The 23,422-nt window shown below is 35.8% G+C and overlaps 1 protein-coding gene across 8 annotated transcripts in view; it reads right to left on the bottom strand.

Annotated features, from left to right (window-relative positions):
* The window catches only part of SLG1 (Tetratricopeptide repeat (TPR)-like superfamily protein), a 37,060-nt gene extending 13,638 nt beyond the window's left edge, over positions 1-23,422 (bottom strand). Inside the window, exons 1-4 of one of the 8 annotated variants that reach the window (XM_082887245.1) lie at positions 20,578-23,422; positions 20,046-20,249; positions 19,865-19,965; positions 5,024-6,113 (exon numbers count right to left, since the gene is read on the bottom strand). In XM_082887245.1, coding sequence (XP_082743371.1) covers positions 20,625-23,198 — 2,574 coding nt within the window. In that variant the 5' untranslated portion in view covers positions 23,199-23,422 and the 3' untranslated portion in view covers positions 5,024-6,113; positions 19,865-19,965; positions 20,046-20,249; positions 20,578-20,624. Of the gene's footprint in view, positions 1-5,023; positions 6,114-18,064; positions 19,648-19,693; positions 19,966-20,045; positions 20,250-20,577 lie in introns of those variants that run through there. The other 7 variants (XM_082887246.1, XM_082887248.1, XM_082887249.1 and 4 more) reach the window with 7 other exon arrangements.

The following is a 23,422-nucleotide window of genomic DNA, read 5'->3' as shown; positions in this document are numbered from 1 at the left end:
GGGAGGAAAATTCTGAAAAATAAGTGGGTCTTCAAATTGAAGAATGATGGCAAGAATCTGAGGTACAAGGCACGCCTTGTTGTGAAAGGCTTTGGGCAAAAGAAATGTATTGATTTTGATGAAATTTTCTCACCGGTTGTAAAGATGTCTTCTATTCGGGTTGTACTTGGCATGGCTGCAAGTATGAACCTTGAAGTTGAGCAACTTGATGTGAAGACCGCATTTCTGCATGGTGATCTAGAAGAAGAAATTTACATGGAGCAACCGGAAGGTTTTGTACAGAAAGGGAAAGAGAAATTTGTTTGCAAATTGAAGAAAAGTTTGTATGGTCTCAAGCAAGCCCCGCGGCAATGGTACAAAAAATTTGACTCTTTCATGATGAATAATGGTTTTTCTAAAACCACTTCGGACCATTGTGTGTTTGTGAAAAATTTTCCAGATGGTAAATTTATTATTCTTTTGCTTTATGTTGATGACATGTTAATTGTGGGTCAAGATTCTACCATGATAAACAGGTTGAAATTGGAGTTGAGCAAGTCTTTTGCTATGAAAGATTTGGGACCGGCAAAGCAAATTCTTGGTATGAAAATTGTTCGTGATCGCAAAAAGGGGCTGATTTGGTTGTCTCAAGAAAGCTACATTGAGAAAGTTCTTGAGAGGTTCAATATGGATAAAGCAAAGCCGGTTGGTTGTCCACTTGCGGGTCACTTCAAGCTTAGTTCGAATCAATGTCCTACAAGTGAGAAAGACAAAGAAGAGATGTTGAAAGTTCCTTATGCTTCAGCAGTTGGTTCTTTGATGTACGCCATGGTTTGTACAAGGCCGGATATTGCTCACGCAGTTGGTGTGGTGAGTCGGTTTCTCTCTAATCCGGGTAAAGAACATTGGGCAGCGGTAAAATGGATTCTAAGGTATCTTCGAGGGACTTCGAAGGTGTGTTTGTGTTTTGGGGATGGTAAACCGATGCTTGATGGGTTCACAGATTCTGACATGGCTGGTGATGTTGATTCTCGGAAATCTACTTCGGGGTATTTGATGACTTTTGCAGGGGGAGCTGTGGCATGGCAATCTAAATTACAGAAATGTGTTGCTCTCTCAACTACCGAAGCTGAATTTATTGCTATTACAGAAGCTTGCAAAGAAGAGTTATGGTTAAAGAAATTTTTGCAAGAATTGGGTTTGAAGCAAGAAAAGTATGTGCTTTATTGTGATAGTCAAAGTGCTATTCACTTGAGTAAAAATTCTACTTTTCATTCGAGATCGAAACACATTGATGTGAGATACCATTGGATTCGTGATGTGTTAGATTCGAAATTGTTACAACTCGAAAAGGTTCACACAGATGATAATATTTCAGACATGTTGACAAAGACTTTGCCGAGGGACAAACATTTGAAGTGTAGAACTTTGGCGGGTATGGTTGATGTCTCCACCTAAGTCGGTAGGGGGAGAATTGTTGGGTATACCTCCTTATTGGAGTGTGGGACCCAATTGATTTATTAAAAGAGTTTTAATTTGGCTTGGTTTAGTATAATATATTTTTATATATTATATTTGAGGAGACCCAATTCAATTTGGGTACAATTAGGTTTTGATTACAAAACCCAATACCCAATTATATATATGACATTGTTTTGTTTGTCCAGTGACAAGGATCTAGCGGCAGCAGATTTATTCTTGGTTGGTGTGATAGGCCTTGAGTTGATTAATCAATTTGGTGGCACTAACGTTTGGTGGAGTGATTTATTCAAGTTTCGGAAAATTACTCCGTTCGTGGCTGTTTTTGGATTAATTATTTTGGGTCTTCTTCAACTCTGATTCTGAAGATTTTGGTTCATCTATTTGGTGAGGTCTTTCCTCTTTGTTTATTTGTGATTATTTGGAATTCACCTAAGGGTGTTTTGTGAGACCATTAGTGTCTCGTTTGTAATCGTTTGGAACTTATTTGGTTGATAGTGGAATCGGATTTCGATCCCGTGGACGTACCTCACATTGAGGGAACCACGTAAAAATTCTTGTGTTGCCTTTGATTTAATTTTTCCGCATTAGTTTTTATTCCCATTGATTGATTTACTTGTGGGGAATCATCGATTTTCCCTAACATCTCAAACGTCACAAAAGGTCCATATATTGTCGCAAAAAGTCTTTTGCGACGGAGCAACGACAGGAAATGGAGGGTGGCGGAAGGGGGCATGACAAAAAGTATTTGCAACGGTTACAAACCGTCGCGTTCTTGTAGTAACAGCTAATCAATGATTTTTGCGACGGTTTAATCCGGCATAAAAAAAGAGGAAAAATCTTCACTTTTAGTGACGATATTGGTTGCCGTTGCCAAAACTTTTTTAGCGACGGTATTTGACGTTGCGAAAAGTAATATTAGCGACGGTATAAAACGTCACAAAAAAAATAGAATTAAATTAATATCATATTTGCTACAGTTTAAACCGTCGCAAAAGGTATTATTAGCAAAGGTTTAAAACATCGCAAAAAGTAGAATTAAATTAATACCATATTTGCGACAGTTTAAACCGTCACTAAAGGTTTGAACTAATATGTATATGCTATAGATTAACCCGTCGCTAATAAAATGTAAGGAAATGATGATTACATTAGCGACGGTTATTATTGTCGCAATAAAATTATTTTCATAAAATCAATATATATTTTATTAATTCATTCTCTGTACAAATTATTAATATTTTCTAAAATAAAATACATCTACATCTACATCTACATCTACATCCACACCCACATTCACATTCACAAAATCATACGTATATACGTACCTTGTAACAATTGTCAACCAAATATTCTTTATAAAAATATATAAAGTATTCTCCAACAATACTAATAATTTTTTATATTCAAGAACTTAAATTTTTGTATCTAAAGCAAAACAAAAGTATCGACAATGCAAATAAAAAAAAAAACATATATATTATAGTTTGTTTTAATATCAACAGTAAACTTCAATATCGATATGCAAAGATATCATCACATACTCAAAACAAATTGCATCTACAAAAAAAAAAAAACACAAAAAAAACATCATTTACAAAGGATGAATCTAATCCCAAGTACAATCGATTCTACAGGACAAGGCACTAACTAGTTCATCCCAACCTTAAATGTGACACTTGCAATAGTCTTGTTTGACTAGACTATATGTCAAACCTAATGGGAAAGCAGTAATTAACAGCCCACGCAGAAATTTCAATTTCAAATTTATACAATTGGCTTTAACAAAAAAGAGACCCACAATTTTCACCAAAAACCACACGAAGACAGAGGCATATAAGCTAAGCATTTTTTATCCTACTTGCCCCAGAACACAAAGCATAAACAACATAATTTAAAAATGGGTTTATTACATTTTATACCCCTAAACTATCACCAAATTATGTACTTTGTCCCTGACCTTTCGATTGAGTCTACTAAGTCCTTAAAGTATATAAATCAAAATATATTTAGTCCTTAAACTATCGATTGAATCCATTAAATCCCTAAAATATTTAATTCAAACTTGTTTAGTCCCTAAAAAGATTACAAAAATAAAATATAAGCCCATAAGTATTATAAATTAGTAAAATATCCAAACTAGTTAAAATTTTATTTTTTTTTTAAAAATAAAAAAAAATAAAAAAACTTAAATTTTTATTGTCTTTGAAAAGTGAGCGCCAGTCCTTACGGTGAATTTCCTTTATAAGGGTAATGATAATTATCTATAATATTTTCTTACTTATCTCCTAAAATGGGTAGGGTCTTTTACTAATTTATAATATTCATGAACATATATTTTATTTTTGCAATCTTTTCAGAGACTAAATAGGTTTGAATTAAATACTTTAATAACTTAATAGATTTAATAGATAGTTTAGGGACTAATTAGACCTTGATTTATATACTTTAAGGACTAAATCGATAGTTTAGGGACTAAGTAGACAATTTGGCGATAGTTTAGGGGTAAAAAGTGTAATAAACACTTTAACAATTTATCTGGAAACAGCATATTAAAAACAAGGGATAGATTTTGGGGGCTCTATAGCCCCTCAAAGGCTTTCTTAAATGCCCCTACAGTTCACTGGGTTAATACATATTGTATACATAAACTTCTGATACACACTGTACATGTAGAATTTTTATGATTTCTACAACTACAGAAAGAGGACTATGTAAAAACTAAAGGAGAGTGAAATGACAATTATTGTAATCCAGTGGCTCATCCACAACAGAAATGGACATCACATCAAACATGACAAGGTGTACCCTCATCAAACATGACAAGGTATGCCCAACAAGCATGTCCGACAAAGCAAAAGATGGGAACACAAACCTTAATCATCTAGAAGTTCTTGAAAATTTTATTTCAATGTGCTCAAATGCTTACATGGATAGATAACATGTGATGTACCCATGGACAGCACTAATTGAAATGACAATTGTTAGATTTGAGTGTTCTCTAATGCCACATTGAAATGACAATTATTCTAAAGGATGATGTGAGCTGCCTCAGATTTCACATTTAAGCTGTCAATCCATAGAACCAAGCAACAATTGCTCATACTCTTGGAGAAACCATCAAAGAGAATGTGTAACTTTTAACCATGTGTCTTTCAAACAAAACAAACAAGAGTAATAACCACTTAATAGAAAACAGTTAACATACAGTTTCAGGTCAATTCATTGAGTTAAGAGGCAGGTTTTCAAAGCATTTATCAACAGATCTATTTCATTTTCCTCATCTTCCGTGCAAATGAAATGCTTTGTCTGTCCTTTGACGTATTACCGTAACTGAACAAAATTTTAGAAAATAATAATAAATGGGATTAGCGGAGGATTGATTAACCAGGTCAACAAAGCATTAATCTGAATGTGTAAACCAGATTGACAAGGCATGAAGATGAACTATCCCAAAATCTCTACGCGACAATCAACTTAACAATTAAAAACTGGTTGTGTTATAAACAAGCATTAATAGTGGACATACACAAGGCAAAATTTAACATGGAAAAGCACATCTTACCTTGACAATTTGAACCACTATGTTCTTATCTGGATCGTTGAGATCAACCTTGTGAGGTGCAGGAACAGATTTTGCAACTGCGTTGATGATTTTCATTCTATCTATACCGGTATTTGCTCGGGCTTCATACAATACTCCAAACTACAAAAGATAATTAAGTCAGAAAGATCCAGGCAACAGATTACAGTTCATGTTCGAAACATGCAATTCCAACTAGGTGAACTCATAACACGATCCAATTCCAACCCAACCTCATTTTTTTCCCCCCACCCGTCTTTCCCAACATTGGAGTTCGTTACGGGTCAAAAAAGAACAAGTGGTTTACTGTTGGTAAACCAGTAAGTGAAGTGTACTAACTTAATTATTCCCCAGCCACAATTAACGAATTTCACCACCAAAAAGAAAAACTTCTTAAACTTACAGCATATGACTTCTAGTTCAGATGCATCAAATATCCCAAATCCCAAATCTATATAATATATGCTGAAATTCTCGAAGAACATCAACACAAAAAGTGAAGTTCAGAATGTGCATTTTTTTCCAGAGTAAACAGCAATAATGCAACGCAAGAAAAGGTTTAAAAAAACAAAAAGAGAGAGAAAGAGAGGTAAGCCAGTCCAGCATGGACATGTTTCTCCCAGATCTCCTGGATTCACTGTATCTTTGCATCCCCATTGGTGTTTCCAACTACCTCTTTATGATAACAAAGCTTCTCAAGTTTGGTGGAACAAACACGTTTACCCACTACTTTGTTATGACATGTATGACATTTTCTCGCCATCCTTTGAGAAAGATTTGCTTCTTTAGAGTTGAGACTTGTTGACAGTGTTAACAACTTGACACTGCCACATGTTTGAACTAGTTTGCACAAAAAAAGGGGTTCTTTATCCACAGTAATCTTAAAAATACACATATGTGAGCTCTATGTGGCTCCTTTCGAAGGAGACTACACCGTGACTATTATTATTTTATCATTTTTTTGCTCTGCATGCATATTTGCATATAGATCATTGTTCTCAGTCAATAAAGTAAATTCACAAGCATAAACTTATCCATGTTCCTGGCCCTGGATTTTGGATAGCATCCTTATCTGACACACGTCCAAAGTCAAAACACAACACTTGAGTTCATATCCACAAATTATAGCTAATTTCATCATAGGAATTCCAACATTAATCAGGGAAATTCACAACTAGGGAAGAGATTTCCAGGTAGCCACATCACCCTTGGCTGTAGACTTCAAAATTTGCTCCATTAACATATTTATTTCCAAATTTTTTTACCTTGGCAGTAGTACGAGACATTTAAGCATATGTTACTAAATTCCACATCACATTTAAGCATGCAAGCCTATTTGAATTCCACATCTTGAAGGTATTAATTCATATGTTACCGATAGAAAAAGGTATTAATTCATATGTTTCATGTGTAAATATGCTTTTTGGAAGGGGAATCATAAAGTCAATACTTCATGCACATCTCCAGGCTATTAGCAAATGAACATCTATGTTAGTGAAGGGATCCTTTACCAGATAAAACTACTTAATGATTTTTCTCTTTAATTTGACCCATGCATCATGAAACTATAAGAAATTTTTAACAACTTATGTGTGATGCACTGTCATGGGCTGAAACTAATGACACCTTAAATTTCAATTGATCAGCTTCGTAGAGCCTTATTCACCTGTCACTCTACTAGAGTTTAATTTTTTATACATAACATGCCATCTCTTCCGACCATCATTGTCTTCATGTTCTCCTTGTAATGCCTTTAACTTGAACCAAATTATGACAAATTGCAATCAGTGGCATTTTTGCAGCAATCATCACATATGATTTTATGTTTGTTTGTTCTCATTTTGAACTGTTTCTAGTTTGCTTGTATGATTTAGTTTACATTCCTTCAATACTTAAGTATTCATTTAACCCCAATTTTCTCAATATCCTCACTCATTTTTGTTGTTGAGTCTTGCTTCTCCATTTTTTGTACCATTCGTATGACCCAATTTACAGGTCACTTTTAGAACTCTTCCTTTGTGTTGATGGGGCGTTTTATAATATGACAACCATGGGGAATGCTTCTTTACTTCAATTTAATTCTAAATCTATTGAGTATCAACAATTTCATGTTCTCTCTCATTTGTGGATCTTGATTATATGTTAATGGAAAAATGGACACCTTATGGTATTTGATACTTAATAATAACTTGAACCCTTTTCAATCTTATGTTGGTTGCACCTCATGTATTTAAGATTAGTCTTGCTCATAATATTCAATTTTAAGTAATTGGAATCAAGTCTTGTTGAGTTTAAGTCACAAAGTCTCCATAATGGCCTAAATTGTATAGCATTATTTTATTTGCATTGAAGCCACACTTTGGAGTATGTTTTGGGTTGTCTACTAAGTTCATAAATGGCCTAAATATCAACCTTTGATGGAAGCCCGTGATTGAAATTTTATTTCTGATCTCTAATTGTTTCAAAGCTTGTAATTGCTCCAATATATATGTTCAATCTTGAAGGAAAATGATAAGTTCAAGCTGCCCCTCTATTTATAACACCTATGAAACCACTTTTTTTTAGTTTTAAAGTAGGGAGGCTTTTATGCCAAACATTTTCATCTCTTGCCTTATTTTTACTGATAACCAAATGTGTTTGATCCTCGCAAAGAAACCATGTCAACTTTTTCATGTTGTTTCTTCAATGGTGTAGTCTTTTCTATCACTGACAATATCTTACAGTGCTACTCCTAAATTTGATGCCATGTTATTTATCGAAAAATTAAAAAAAAAAAATTAAAAAAATAAAATTGATGGCATGAGAGTTGTTATAGATAGTTTTAGAGATGGAGCATGTATTATAGCTGGAGCTTGTAATACCAAGGAGGACAATTGAATTGAAAGTTGAGATGATTTGATTATGTGCCAAAAAAACAAATACTACTACAAGAATAAGGACTGATGCCTTGTAGTTAAGGGGCTGCAAAAACTATGAGAAAGCTTAAAATGTTATTGTTTGAGATAAGTCATGACTTTGATGATGACCAACTAGTCGAGAGACATTTATTTAGATAGAACAATATCATAAGATTCAAAACAAATTCATGTAGCTTTGCCTATAATTTGGAAAGGTGTTGCACTGCGTCACACAACTTAGAGCTACCATAGTTTCTTGTAAGTTACAAAATACTATAACCTCATTATTATTCATAATTGTTTCTTCCTTTGTTCAGCTATGGATTTTATGATGAATGCTTGAGGAAGTACGGAAATGCTAATGTTTGGAAGTATTTTACCGATCTTTTTAATTATCTACTCCTTACGTATACATGCCGTGTCCGTATCCTAATTTTTTCAAAATAGTTGTCTCGTGCCTGTGTTAGTGTTCATGCTTCCGGTTAACAAAATAGGAACTAACAATGAGAAATTTGAGGGTAAACCTAAAAATGAGGTCAGACAATATACAAAAAGAGATTAAAAATTTTGATTGGGAAAGGCAATAGGAATCCTAGCAAGAAATATTTGGCAATCATAAAAAATAAAAAAAAATAAAAAGAACTGTATATGAATACTTCAATAGATACACTTATATATATGAAAAAAAAAGAAGATACTTCAATTGATAATTTAATGAAACATATTGAATGCTCAATTAAAACTGAAGAAGAAACAATAAGGAAACCAATGGAAATTACTTGAGGTTCATTATAGGAAGCACGTATGAAAGGAATAAGAAGTGTATCATCTTGTAAGAAGAACAGTCAATTAAATATTGAGATAGCTAATTCTCATCTCTCAGTATCTGAAATTTAAGCCATAAATATGCAAATATTAAGTTTTATATAGATTTAAAACTAGGGTTCGAATCCCATTTCTCTCAATCTCCAATCCTTGCACCATTTTCTAGGGTTCCAATGAAGAGGGTTTGATTCCAATGACGGCAAAAGAAGAGAAAAAGAGGAGAACAACAAAGGAGAGCAGAGAAGAGATAGTTGGATGCCGGAGGGAGAACCAGTGGGAAGTTACTGCCGCCGCTGCTACAGATAGACTGTGAGGGTAACGCGAAAGCAAGAGAGAGAGATTGTGAGGGTTTGTGCGAGTGAGTGTGAGAGGAAAGAAAAGGAGAGGAGAGGAGGGTATCTCACGCTAGTTCTGTTGGGGCTCCAAGATGGAAAGAGACGACTGGGAGAAGGCAAACAGTTTTTTTTTTTTTTTTTTTTTGATCTGAGAAGATGATACTGAAAAGGTATATGGAAGACAGGGCAAAGACGAAGGGTGTGGAAAGCAAAAAGAAATTTTTTTGCAACGGAGGACAAAATAGCTTTGCCAAAAAAAAAAAAAAAAAACAATCACAAAAAAAAAAAAAAACAAAAAAGCCGACGGGTGACAAATTGCTGCATAAAATACTATTTTTTGCCACGGTCTTGGATTTTCTGTCGCAAAAAAAAAAATTATTTGACGGCAGCGTCATTTACCATCGCAAAAGATTCCGTGTTTAATACTCTTTTTTCTAGTAATGATATACTCATTCCTAACTCTGTATTTTCTAGTCTTACTACACATTCACCTTAACATCTTCATCTCAGTAATACTCATCTTATCTACATGTTTCTTAGTTGCCCAACATTTGGTCCCATACAACATCGTTGGTCTAATAGTCGGTCCATAGAACTTTCCTTTTTAGTTTAGTGGGTACTCATTTATTGCACAGTACCCCAGACACAATCCTCCACTTAAGCCACCCCACCTTAATTATATGGACCACATCCGCTTCAATCTCCTCAGCCGATATAATAATTAATCCTAAATAACGAAAATGTTCACTCTTAGGTAGTTCTTGGTTCTCAGTGTGCATCTCTCCTCTGCTTTCATTGTTACTATTACTAAAATTACACTCCATGTACTCTATCTTAGTTCTACTTATCCTAAATCCTATGGATTCAAATGCTTCTCTCGAAGTCTCCAACTTAGTATTAACTCCTTCTCTAGTGTCATTCACTAACACGATATCATCTGCACACAAAATAATAATAATAATAATAATAATAAATAAATAAATAAAATAAAAAATAAAAATCTTATAAAGGAATAGTTAAGTTAGTTATGCAGTAGTTTGTGTAGCTGAGATGTCACAAGTTGGCTGTAATGGTTAGGTTTACTGAGTTGGCATAGTTAGAGAGGCAGAGCTTGTGTGTGTGTGTGTGTATATATATATATATATAAGAGAAGCCAAGTCTGTAAGGGCATGATCTGAGAATATGAAATAACACAAGAATGGTCTTCTTCATTTCTCTGATTTTTCTCTTTCTGTTTCTTCATTTCTTTTCATTCAGGTTCTTAGTTTCTACAATTCTCACTCATAGTCTTTACAAGAAAAATATTGGGGAAAATCCCACCTCTCTTCACTCTGGACACAAGAGGCAAGTTCTATACCAAATTAAATTCACTTAACAAAGAGAGATCATAGAGCTCTGTAAAACTATTCATAATTCTTAAATTTTTTACATCAAAAGTAGGAGTTATAGAAAATAGTATCCTCACGTTCTGAATATATAATTCTAGTAGGGCCTATAAGTAATTTACAAGCCTCTGAACATCCAAATTCTTCAAATTATAAACAGAGACACAATATAAATTTACATACCAAAATAAAGAAATAAAATATAAAGAAAAACACAATATACAATTACATATCAAATTAAAGGAATTTGGAAATATAGCCTAAAGAATGGAGCTTGTATCCACAATTATGCCACTGATAATGTTGCAGATCCATTTCCGGCATTTGCTTCCGAAGCATGTCCAATTGTCCATCCTTTTTGTGTCTCCTTAGTGACAACCTTTGTACATGTTAAGTGTTATTGTTATCTAAGGGTAGTTTAGTACTTTAGCTTATGTTTATGTTTATTAGCTTAAATACGTATGCTTAAGTTGTAACCCTATTATCATTGAAATAATATTACAACAACTGCTTCTCTCTTTCTCTCTCGGTTCATTCTTCTTCCTCTTCTTCATCTGTGAAGCTAACATGGTATCAGAGCCTCCTCTTCCTCCATGAAGAATTTTTCCTGGTCATTCTTTACTTACCTCTTGTTTTTTCATTTTTTTGTGTACAATAAAAAAAAAAAAATTTCCCCATGCTCGAAATTTGATGGGCTTCCTACCTAAGATTTTATTTTAATTTTTTGTCCATTGTTTGGTTGTTTTTCAATTTTTGGTTGATTTTCTGGGAAAGCGACTAATTTTTCGAAACTCCTTGCTCCAGCCTTTTTAGGGCTAATTTTTTCCTTCCTCTCTTCTCCTTAGGAGCCGCCTGGACCAATGTGGTAGATTAAGAGTCCTGTTTTGATGATTTCTTGAGGTTTCTATAGTCAATTAGTCCTTTGCTTGCTCTGTCTAACTTCTTGTGGTGTGGGTTTGCTCTGTTTTCACCCATATCGGTGAGTTGCTATCTCCAGTTGATTGTTTTCTAATTTGTTTGATACCTTGCTCTATTTTCCTATGGCTGGGATTGAGAGCTAGATTTCTAAGGGCCTTGAAGAGAAGGGATTGAGTCGTGGTATGACTCTTGGTGATAGTCCTTCTCTTCAAATTAATCCCGTTAAGCTTGACGGTACCAACTACTTGATTTGGTCTCGCTCTTGTAGTCTTGCTATCGCTGCTCGTCGTTTGACTGGATATATTGATGGTACCCTCAAGCAATCTGCTGATGATGATTTGCGTACTCAATGGATTTATGAGAATGCTGTGGTTATGACTTGGCTGATGAATTCCATGAAGCCTACACTTAGTCAGACTTTCCTTTTGTTAGACACTTCTCATAAGATTTGGATAGCTGTGGCACAGATGTATTCTCAAAAAGGTAATGATGCACAGGCCAATGAGTTCCGGCAGAAGGTTCGGGACTTAGATCAGAAGGATCACTCACTTGCAGTGTATTATGCTGAGTTGAGTGGCTTGTGGCAGGAATTAGATTATTACCAGAGCTTTCAAGCTGCCTCTTTGTTTCAGCAGGCTATCGAGAAGGAACATGTTTATGATTTCCTTGCTGGTCTTAATTTAGAGTATGATCAGATTCGTGTTTAAGTGTTGGGCTGTTCTCCGTTTCCCACCTTGCGAGAGGCTTATGCACTTGTTCAGCAAAAGGAGAGTAGACGTAGTGCTATGGTGCACTCCTCTCCACTAGATTGCTCTGCTTTGGTTGTTGCTCCTTCTTCGCGAGTACCATGCTTAGTCCGTTTTAGTTTGGTAGCCAAGTTCCATCAGCTAATCGGGATCGCTTGAAGTGTGATTATTGTGGGAAGGACAAACATGACTGGGCACATTGCTAGAAGTTGAATGGTTGTCCTTCTCGAGGCTGTGGTCATGGTGGTGGAGTTCGTCCTCAAGCACATGTGTTCGAGATTACTGCTAGCACCCCTGCTGACATTGGTACTATTTCACAAGATGAGCTACACACTCTCAGGCATTTGATGGCTTGGTTGGATTCTACCACAGCCTCTTCTTCTTCTGTTTCTTCCAACTTTGCTCACATAGGTATTCCTGCTAATGCACTCAGTACATCGTCATCATCTCCTTGGATTATTGATTCCAGTGCTACAGACCACATGACAGGTGCCTCGAGTCTTTTTTATTCATATTCCCCTTGTTCTGGGTGAGATAAGGCACTATATCCTCTATCTCTGGCAAGGGTTCGGTTCTTTGTTCCTCTTTATTGTCTCTTTCATCTATGCTTCATGTTTCTAATTTTTCCACTAACTTACTCTGTGTCAGTAGTCTTACTACCTCTCAAAATTGCTTCGTGACCTTTATTAATACTCATTGTGTCTTTCAGGAATTGGCTACGGGGAAAATGATTGGCAGTGGTAGAGCACAAGGTGGACTGTACTTTTTGGATGCTGTTCCTTCTGCCTTACCTTTGTCATACCTAGAGGAGCATGGCATCCTTTATCAAACTAGTTGTGTTGGCACTCAACAAAATGGAGTTGCTGAACACAAGAATGGCCATCTCTTTGAAGTTGCTCACTCCCTCTTGTTTACCATGCATGTTCCTTTGTCTTTTAGGGGTGACGCTATTCTTACCGTTGCTTCCCTTATTAACCGTATGCCTTCCAGTGTCCTCCAATTTCAAATTCCTCTCAAACTTCTACCTGTCACTTATCCCACCCCTTCTCTTCCTTTTCGGGTTTTTGGGTGTATCTATTTTGTTCATCTCCAACTTCGTGCTCGTTGGAGACTTGGTCCTAAGGCTGTGCATTGTGTATTTATTGGTTATTTTGCTACTCAAAAGGGTTACAAATGCTATGATCCACACACTCGTAAAGTATATGTTAATATGGATGTCACTTTCCGTGAATCTAAGTCCATTTTCCTTCTTTCCCTCCATCTCCTCAGGGGGAGCGTGTTCCAGATGAGATTGCGGATGAGTCATATCAGCATGAGTTATCTTTTTTCCTTCCTAGTCAGCGGTCTATTATTTGTGGTGAGGGGAAGCCTAATAGTTCTCTTGATGTAGAGCTTGACATTGGTGGTCGTTTGGACAGAGCTGATCTTAAAACGTACTTACGGCGTCAAAAAGAACAGACTCCTCTTGTGCCACCAGGTCAATCATCATTCCTTGTGCCAGCTCTACATCCTGTTTTGTTCTCCAGGTAATGACCCTTCGTCTACTTCTCCACCAGTAGTTAATAGTCCTATTGTTAATGATTTGAGTCTTTCTATCGCTCTTAGAAAGGGGGTTAGGGCTTATACTTAACACCCCATTTCTAAATTTGTGTCATATGATTCATTGTCTCCTACATATCAGGCTTGTGTTTCATCTCTGTCTTCTGTGTGTACCCCACGGGGTTAGAAAGAAGCTATCAATGATTCTAAGTGGAAAGTAGCTATGGTAGAGGAGATGCAAGCTCTGAGCAAGAATAACACTTGGGAGTTGGTTCCTCTTCCTAGTGAAAAAAACCCAGTAGAGTGTAAGTAGGTGTTCACCATTAGGCAGAAAGCAAATGCGACAATTGAACGGTACAAAGCAAGATTAGTGGACAAGGGGTTTAACCAAACATATGGAATTGATTATTAAGAAAACTTTGCTCCTGTTGCGAAGATGAATTCCATTCGAGCTCTTCTTTCATGTGCTGCTAACTTGGGATGGTCTTTACAACAACTGGATGTGAAGAATGCCTCTCCATGGTGACTTAGAGGGGGAGGTGTATATGGATGTACCACCGGGATTCTCATCTCAATCTACAGTTGGCAAAGTTTGCAAGTTGAAGAAGGCTCTATATGGTTTGAAACAATCTCCCCGAGCTTGGTTTGACCGATTTCTAAAGGCTATGTTGAGATTCGGGTATAAGCAGAGCAATGCAGGGCCAAGGAATTTGAGATCAAAGATCTTGGCTTGTTGAGATACTTTCTTGGAATTGAAGTTGCTAGATCTGACAAAGGCATCTTCATTTCTCAAAGGAAGTATGTTCTAGATCTTCTTGGGAAAACTGGCATGTTGTGGTGTACCGTTTGGCACTGTTTTGGTTGTTCTTAGAGAACCGGGAGAGAAACAAAAATAATGTGCCCATGTATAATGTATGGCATGTGTGCAAAGGTTATTTGGAGGCTTGCATGTGTGTCTTTGGTAAAGTGAAGGGCTGAAGGTGTGTTTGGGTGGTAATGGATCGGATTGTGAGGGTGCAACGTAGTGGGTGTAAACTGTAGTCTAAAATTCTGCACACAAATACAAACTTTAAAAATCAAGGAATTATATCAAATGGATGAATGTTGAATTGAAATTTTTACGGTAGATTAATTACATATTGAATTGCATACCAAAAATTTCTTACAATTTTTGAGAGTTGAAATTCATATAAATTGATGCGTTCAAATCTGTCCAGAAAACTAGTATAAAACTGTAACTTCGAAAGTGTCATTCCCTGTGGATATAAATTTGAAAATTATCAAATCAGTGTTATAAGAACCGGTTACGAGTCTAGTTTCTTACATTTTTTTCCTTGGGTTGATTGCTCGTGTATATTAAGAGAACCGTCAATTTCTTTAAAGTGTTGCAAAAAGCGATCTGTTTGGACATAATTAATTGCAAATAATTATTTTGATAAGCAAATCAAGTAAAACAAATTGGGTTTGAAACTTAGGATATATGAGTTGATATCTGGAGGGTTTTGGAATTTTTCGAACAGCGTGGGGTGAGTTTTTAATTTTCAAAGTTAGCAAATAGATTGGGAAAACTTGTTTAAAATTTTATTTTATCTCAAAGTCACATTCAATTAAGTTTCGATTTGAACCCAGGTCTTGGATAATTTGAGACCTTGAAGAACATGAACTTAGGTATTATTTACGAGTAACAATGCGTTGGGTTGAGCTGTGTTAGTACGTTTTAGTTTGGGGTTACTTAGTTTATTATTCCTTTCAATAGTTTTGAATTAGTAATGACGTATAGTTTTCATACTTTGTTCAGGCACTAGTTGGACTTTCATACTCTATTCGAGAATTATATTATTCCGTTTTCAAGTAAGTAGTTGCATGCTACATATTTTTGTAAATGTTTCCTTACCCTGAACTGTTGGTTAAATTATTATGATATTTTTAGAACTGAGCTATTTCTAAAACATGTGTAAACTTGGCATACTGTAAACTATTAGTTATGATCTCATATTTATAATGGTGAATTAGCACGTTTTGCGAAACTGAATGATATTGATTATTGGGACCATCTATATATATAAAAGTCCAGGAAATTTATTCCACTGTGTGTGGTGACTCTGGCTACTAGGGAACAGATCCGGATTGGACTGTGATGACTCTAGTGCTCAAAGATTGTAAGGAAAAGACCTAGGCTAGGCTAGGTGACCTTTAATTGGATCGTCTAAGAGAAAAGGCCCGGGTTGCCACCTAAGGATTTTAGACCTGACCCATTTCATGCTCTTGAATCCAGGATTCCGTGTCTTTAATTGTTGTTCATGCCCTTTTCAAATTGTTGGTAGTTGGGTTGAGTGTTGGTCGTGTTTGAAACAGGTTGAGAGTTAGTTTTTCAAAAGGGTTGTTGTCCAGTTTTCTTCTTGTTCGCTCGAGCAGTGTTTTGGGCGCTCGAGCGGTCTTTGAGATCTCCCAATATTTTCGTAAGTCTGTAAAATTTCTGGGAGTAGGTTATCTTCACTCAAGCAATCTTTCCTGCGCTCAAGCAGTCTTTTGCAGTCTACAAAACTTCTGGGAGAGAGTCATTGTATGCTCGAGTGGTGTTCTTGGTCACTCGAGCGGTGTCACTTATTGTGTCTGACGCTCGAGCGATGTTTTGGTCACTCAAGCAGTCTATGCATTTATCAGATTAGGAAAAGGAAAATTTTAATCACTTTTTCATTCCTCTTTCTCTCTAAAACACCTTTAACCCTAATTTCTTCACTCTCTTTCTCTCTAGTTCTTACCTTAAAACCTGAAATACACCCTCACCCATTGATTTCTCCACCATAGCTCTTTGAAGAAAAAGGTAGAGCTCGTCAAAAGCTTCATTTTAATTGGAGAAGATCTTATTTTCAACTTCGTCAAAGTTTTACCCTTGTTCTCTTCCTCTTCAACTTGTGAGGTAGGAATTTCTTTAACCTTTGGTATGATTCTTAGCCTAGTTATTTGCTCTTTGAAAAGGTTTAGTAATTTGAAAATTTTGGGTTAAACCTAGGGTTTGATTTTGAAATGTAAAAGAGAGGTTTTTCAAATAAATTCTTGAGAAGGTTGTGGATGTGTATAAAATATTGGGTTGTGTTGGATTGTTGAAATTTCCTTACTTAAATGTGATTTTGAAAGTGAAGGAGGGTTTGGTTGAAAATCTCACCTTGCTTGTTTTCACTTTTCAAAAAATACTTTTCAGAAAATTCTACTTTCTTATTTTCCGTGTTTTTTTTTGTTTTTACTGAATTTTTTTAATATTTTAAGCAATTTTTTTACTTTTTAGACACACCTAATATAAATACACCTAATAAGTAAAAAAATTGTAAAAAAAATCTTTTAAAAATTCACTAAATGCCAAAAATACAAAAAAAATACAAGAATTCAGTATATTTTTGTATTTTTATGTATTTATTAATTTTTTAAAATATTTTTTCACAAATTTTTTACTTTTTAGATGCATCTAAGTAAGGTGCATCTAAAAAAGTAAAACAAATGTTTAAAATTCAAAAAATATTCACTAAAAACAAAAAAACACGAAAACCAAAAAAGTCAATTTTCAAAAAACTTAATCTAGAAAACTTAAACCAAACACACTGATTGATATTTGATTTATGGAAGAAAAGGGAAAAGATGTTGGGTTTTGAAAAGATAAGAGGAATGTATTTGTTGATGATGAGAGTGGAGTTGGATATGTAGTATCGCTCCCATTTTGAAAATGAAGAGGTTATATCTATTACTGAAAAATTATCTGTTGAGTAAAAATATCTATTTTGGGCTATCGATAGAGGATAACTTTGATTGTTGTAAAAATTACATAAAGATTTGGTAAATTGAACCCATTTACTTATACATCCTGCATTGAGTATTGTTTCATACTTAAACATTGAAAATGTGTTGTTTTGAGAAAAATGGGTGAATACACCTTGGTGAATCTGGTTAGGAGGTATGGTTGTGGTTATTATGTTAGCCAGTGTGTCCTTGGTGAAAGTCCAAAAACTCGCGCGGTTAGGTGCCGATCCTTCCGGTTAGTACCGCTAAAATGGCTTTGGTAGTGCTTGTATAGCTTACTGGCAAACACATACATAGAGATTCTCAATATTTTGTATCCACTGCCTTATTTTCTGATATAAAATGATATTTTTTTTTCATGAATTGATATATAATCCTGGCATTGCATTATTTTGAGATGAAAATGTAAAACGTCTGATAAATGGCAAACATATACATTCACCTTATGACTTCGTTAAGTTTTATATATTGTGTTAAAGTATCTCTACTGAGCTTTAGCTCACCCTATGTGGAAAACAACTTTTAGGTGCTGATGATATGTCTTCACTAAGGACATAGTTTAGGAGGACTTAGAGCCAAGAGCTCCTTTTGTTTCTTTTGATGTAATTATTTTTGTACAAACCATAGGCTTTAACTATATTGAGTTGAACTCACTTTTGTTATACCCAAGCATTGATTTGGAAAGATATAGCCATTGGGGCATAAACTTACCTGTATATCCTTATGTTTCAATTCATTTACACATGTCATATGCTATAGATTTAGAATCTAGGATTTATGAATATATACATGTATATGTCATCTTTTGTATGATTGAGGAGTATCAATGGAAAGTTAAATATATCGTAGATTATACATTATATGGAATATTACGCTATGGGGGGCTATAATTTCGGAGCGTTACAAGGATGACACTTGGTTCGATATTGGATCCAACGGGCTTATTACCTTGAAAACTTTGTGGCATGTTACTTGTTATTTTTAGTACCCAAATTATAACGATGATCATGTTATTATCTGTTTTAAGTGGAGAATCTCATTTGTTGTGTTCTTGAGGGACATTGATATTTTTATCTAAAATGTGGAACCTTGTTTTTGAAACAAATTGGGTTTATCAAAGCTGTATGCCAACCTAATTTCTATTATATACATCATATTTTAGAATGGAACCCTGTTTTCATAACTGTATTTTACTATCAATGCTTTTACTCACAGAGTTATTAACTGAATTAGTTGTTAAACATTTTTAGGTAAGAGAAGGACTTAGAGTGGACTCATGGCTTACCAGGGACTCTATCTTATGGACCTCTAGGATATTCATTTATTTTGTTTTAACTTGTTATGTCGGTTTTGTGCATATATTGTAGTTATGTTTTATTTAGAATTATTTTATTTTGTGGGCAGTTTGTGTTCCATTTAGTATATATTTTTGGAAGTTAGTTATGGTTGATTTTACTATTTATGCTTGTGACATATCACTGGATTGGGTTTTGGTTTATTTATTACTGGACTATTGTTACATTTATTTGATGTGATTATGGATTCGTGTTTAAACTTATGTATGCCTTGGGCTAAAGCCTTGTGGGCCACGGCCGGTCATGCCTGGGTTTAGGATGTGACCCAAGAACACTTCAATAAGTTGATCATCAATATATTGCTTTAATGATTCAATCTATTGGGAAAAACTTCAATAGTACAAGCCAAAAAACAGCAATTTACACTACTCTTTTTTGATTTGACGGCTATAATGAAACTTGATGAATCAAAATTGTTTGAATACTTGGGTTCAGTTGTTAGAACCTTCAAAAATTATGAAAGAGCATCACAAATCGTCTGTTCCAAGCAAAAATATTCGAAGAGTTTCATACTTCGCATGATGTCATCCATGACAAGAATAATGACAAAAAAACTGAGTCTTGGTAGTTCATGTGAAAATGGTAGAGAAATCTGGCATTGTGCTTACTAAACCTCCTTAATGCATAAATTCACCCCAATTTCTTCTTCCTTGTCAAGTACATTTTAACAAGATAAAGATGCATAAATGCATTTTACTTTCCAGGTAGTAAATTTAATGAGAACAGAGACAACTATGTAGTTAGAAAGGGTGACACTAGAACTTTCCCCCACCAGATTGTAAAGATTCTGACTCTTGACTACCAGCAAAAGTATCTGTAATTCAAAGCAGAATGACAAGTTCAAGTGCAGAACCAAGGTATAAGAGAAACTAGAAACTGAACTCTATTAACTAGGCATTGTTTCAAATTTGAGAAGATGAGAAGATAAGAAAATATAGCATTCAAGGTGAGGAAACAAGCATGGTGTCCAGGTTAAGAACAGAAAAGATCAAGCATGAATAACATATGCAGATGGAGGCTCAGAACAATACTTTTCAAACACTTGGTAATGTCCTTTTTAGACCTCAAATCCATGGCCTATCAAGCAGTTTCCTTGTTCTAACAAATAAGGTGCCAAGAAGCCCTTGGTCTACTGCACAAAGAAAAAGAATGGTTATTGAATGTTGTATACAAACGAAACAATACATCAACTTCAATGTCAATGCCTCTTACCTACAGAGATACAGCAATGCTTTAGATGCAGCCAAAATAATACCCATGAAATGTTCGACATAATCCTTCTCACCATCAACACAGGTGTGGTATCAGCAGATGAGTGCCTCATATTTGATCCAGTCTCCAGAATAAAGAATTGGTCAAAGCATATTTCAGGCCACATGAAATTGTCACGTAGCTTAACATGAAATTGGAATTTACCTACAAAAGGGAAAATATGAGACGAGTTGATGAGGAAACACAAGGGTGAGTAATAAATATTAGAACTCATATAAGTTCCACTATCTTTCTGCGTTGAGAGTATACCATCAAATTTGCAATTCAGAGCCGAAAACCATATAATTCAATGATAGGATAGGACCACATTTGGAAAAATTATCTCCAATTTATGAGTTTCAGTAAAGACGAGTTAGAAGAAGAATCAAAATGAGTGATGAAGAAGATCTATGCAAGCACCATAGCAAAGTAAGGATTCTTCCCTCTAAAGTTTTAGGAATTTGGTATATTGTTTATAAAGAAAACCACATACCTGATTTTTATGTCACTTCAAAATTCCAAAGTTTAAAGTCAGCTAATTCAAAACTGAAATGGCTCTTTGATTTGTCGATCCAATATACATAATGTGTTGTAAATAATATTTCTTTGTGGGTGAGAACAATCTCCAGCCATAAAAACATTTTCTCTGTTCTCCACTTCAATCCAGCTGCATCCAACAGGCTTTTTGAGATCACTTGTCCTCATAAGCCTTCTTATCTCAAGAACACCATCCCATCTAGCTTCTGCAGCATATAAGTTTGATAACACCACATAGTTTCCAATATCACTAGCTTCAATTTCGAAAAGCCGATCAGCGACAACACGTCCCATTTCCACCTGATGGTGGGTTCTACAAGCACCAAGTAACGTCCCCCATACACTGGCATTAGCTTCAATGGGCATTTTAGTCACAAAAGAATATGCATCATTAATTTGACCTCCTCGAGCAAGGAGATCCACCACACAAGCATACTGCTCCGTGGTTGGTTCCATGCCATGTACCTTGTTTATTGAATAAAAAATCTTCAATCCTTCGTCAACAAGGCCAGTATGACTGCAAGCAGATAATACCGCAGTTATTATAACATGGTCTGGCTTTACACCCAAATCAAGCATGTGAGAGAAGACACCCAATGCTTCTTTTCCCATGCCATGCATGGCATACCCTCCAACCATAGCCGTGAAGATAATCAGATCCTTCTGATGAGCTGATTGGAAGAGCTTGTATGCCGAATTGATACTTCCACATTTCGAATATACATCTAACAGAGCTGCCTTCAAGCGAACATCTTGGAAACAAGCCCTAACCACATATCCATGGCATTGCCTGAGCAGGTGGATTGAGGCCATTTGAGCACAAACAGGAAGGAGGCTCATAACAGTTACGTCATCAGGCTTCACTCCATGACTTTTTAGCTCATGAAGCAGACTTAGAGCTTGACCGGGACGATCATTTTCAGCATAAACTCGAATCATTAGGTTCCAAGTGGTGAGATCCCTTTCAGACATACCATGAAATATCTTATGTGCATCATTGGGTGAGCCACAACTCACATATCCTGAGATGATTGAATTGCATGTGACCACATTCCTCTTCCCCGATAAACTTTCAAAAATCTTCGATGCGTACTCCATTTCACCACATTTGGCATATGCGTTGATTATTGCATTGCCAAGAGTAGGCGTAACATCGCCTAGCAAAAGACCAGACTTTATAGAAAATCCATGAGCCTCTTTAACCTTGTTGACTTTGGAAAGATTAGCACAAAATTGAATTATAGCCAAGATAGTTATGGAGTCGGGTCTTATCCTTTCCTCAAGCATCCAATGTAAGAGGCCAACAAACTGATATTCAAGCTGACTTTCTGCACTGGCATCAAGAATAGCATTCCACGATATCAAGTCTCTCCTATAAATTGATAAAAAGGTCCTGAATGCAGCTTCTATGTCGCTGCATTTTGCATAAAAACTTATTAGGGCATTTCCCACTGCTGTATCATCGTTTAGTCGATGATGATGTATAACATACCCATGAATCTGCTTGCCCACCTGCAAATTACGTAAATGGGCACAAGCAGGAAGAATGCTGAGAAGAGTGACAGAGTCTGGTCCAACCCGGTCCACTGAGAGGAATTCATGAAACAACTCCAAAGCTCTCAACCATTCACTGTTTGAGGTGTACCCAGATATTATTGTATTCCAGGAAACTAAATCCCTTGTTGTCATTCTCTGGAACACAGACTCTGCATCTTCCATTTGTCCAATCCTCGAGTAGAAGCTCACAAGAGCATTGACTACTGAAACATCTGCTACCAGCTCAGCCCGCCTCAGCACATGGCAATGTATCTCTTTCCCAAAATGGTAAGCAATATTCTCGCGTAACAAAGCACAAACAGGCAAAATGTTTGCAATAGTTGCGTAATTAGGTGATATTGGTCCTTTCGCCATCCAACTAAACAATTTAAAAGCATCGTCATTAAAATTGTTCTCTGCAAATCCAGCAATTATCGCGTTCCATGAAACAACATCTTTCTCAGGAATTCTTTCAAACACATGATATGCATCATCATGGGCATGCCCGGATTTGGCATAAAAGGATACCAGAGCATTGCCTACCAAGGTATGAGAGTCTAACCTAGATTTGATCACATAAGAGTGCACACTTTTGCCTGAAACCAAGGCTCCTGAGCGTGCACACACAGGAAGAATGATAGCAACAGTTACAGAGGTGGGTTTAGGATCTATCCCAATATGCATTGAATGAAACAACCTCAAAACCTCAGAATCATGATTCATGGACCTGGACAGAGCAAACCCAGATAGGACTATGTTCCACATGACTGAATCACAATGGGTTATTTGAGCAAACAGTTTTTGACAGTCATCAAGAGCATTACACTTAGAATACATGTTAAGTAGTGATTTGGAAACAAGGTTGCAGGAAGTGTGGCCAAGCTTAACAAGATGGCTATGAAGAGCTTTCCCAAAGTTGATGTCAGCAATGGAAGCAGCACATGATTTAAGAATGGTTGCTAAGGCTTGGTAATCAGGTTTGGAGACATATATTGAACATCCTATCTTTTTAAGGAAGAGGAGCAAGGCTTCATTCGTCATGTCTTTGATGGCGTGCTCCTTTTTTCCTCATCGAGGGCATAATCAACAAGGGGTTTCAGTTGCCCAACTGCCAAGATGTGTAGTTTGTGTAAGAATTGAAGTGACATGATCCTATAATAATATGTAGAAGAATTGGTTCAATAATCAATTAGTAAACATTCTTGGTGGTATAGAATTTCCCTCTTATAAATTGTAATTTGAAAATTGACAAAAAATTACAAATA

This window comes from Camellia sinensis, chromosome 9 (assembly GCF_055761805.1).
Source record: "Camellia sinensis isolate YWXY chromosome 9, ASM5576180v1, whole genome shotgun sequence".
Classification (NCBI taxonomy): Eukaryota; Viridiplantae; Streptophyta; class Magnoliopsida; order Ericales; family Theaceae; genus Camellia; species Camellia sinensis.
The sequence above is the reverse complement of the archived record's forward strand: the minus strand, read 5'-3'. Positions and strand labels throughout refer to the sequence as shown.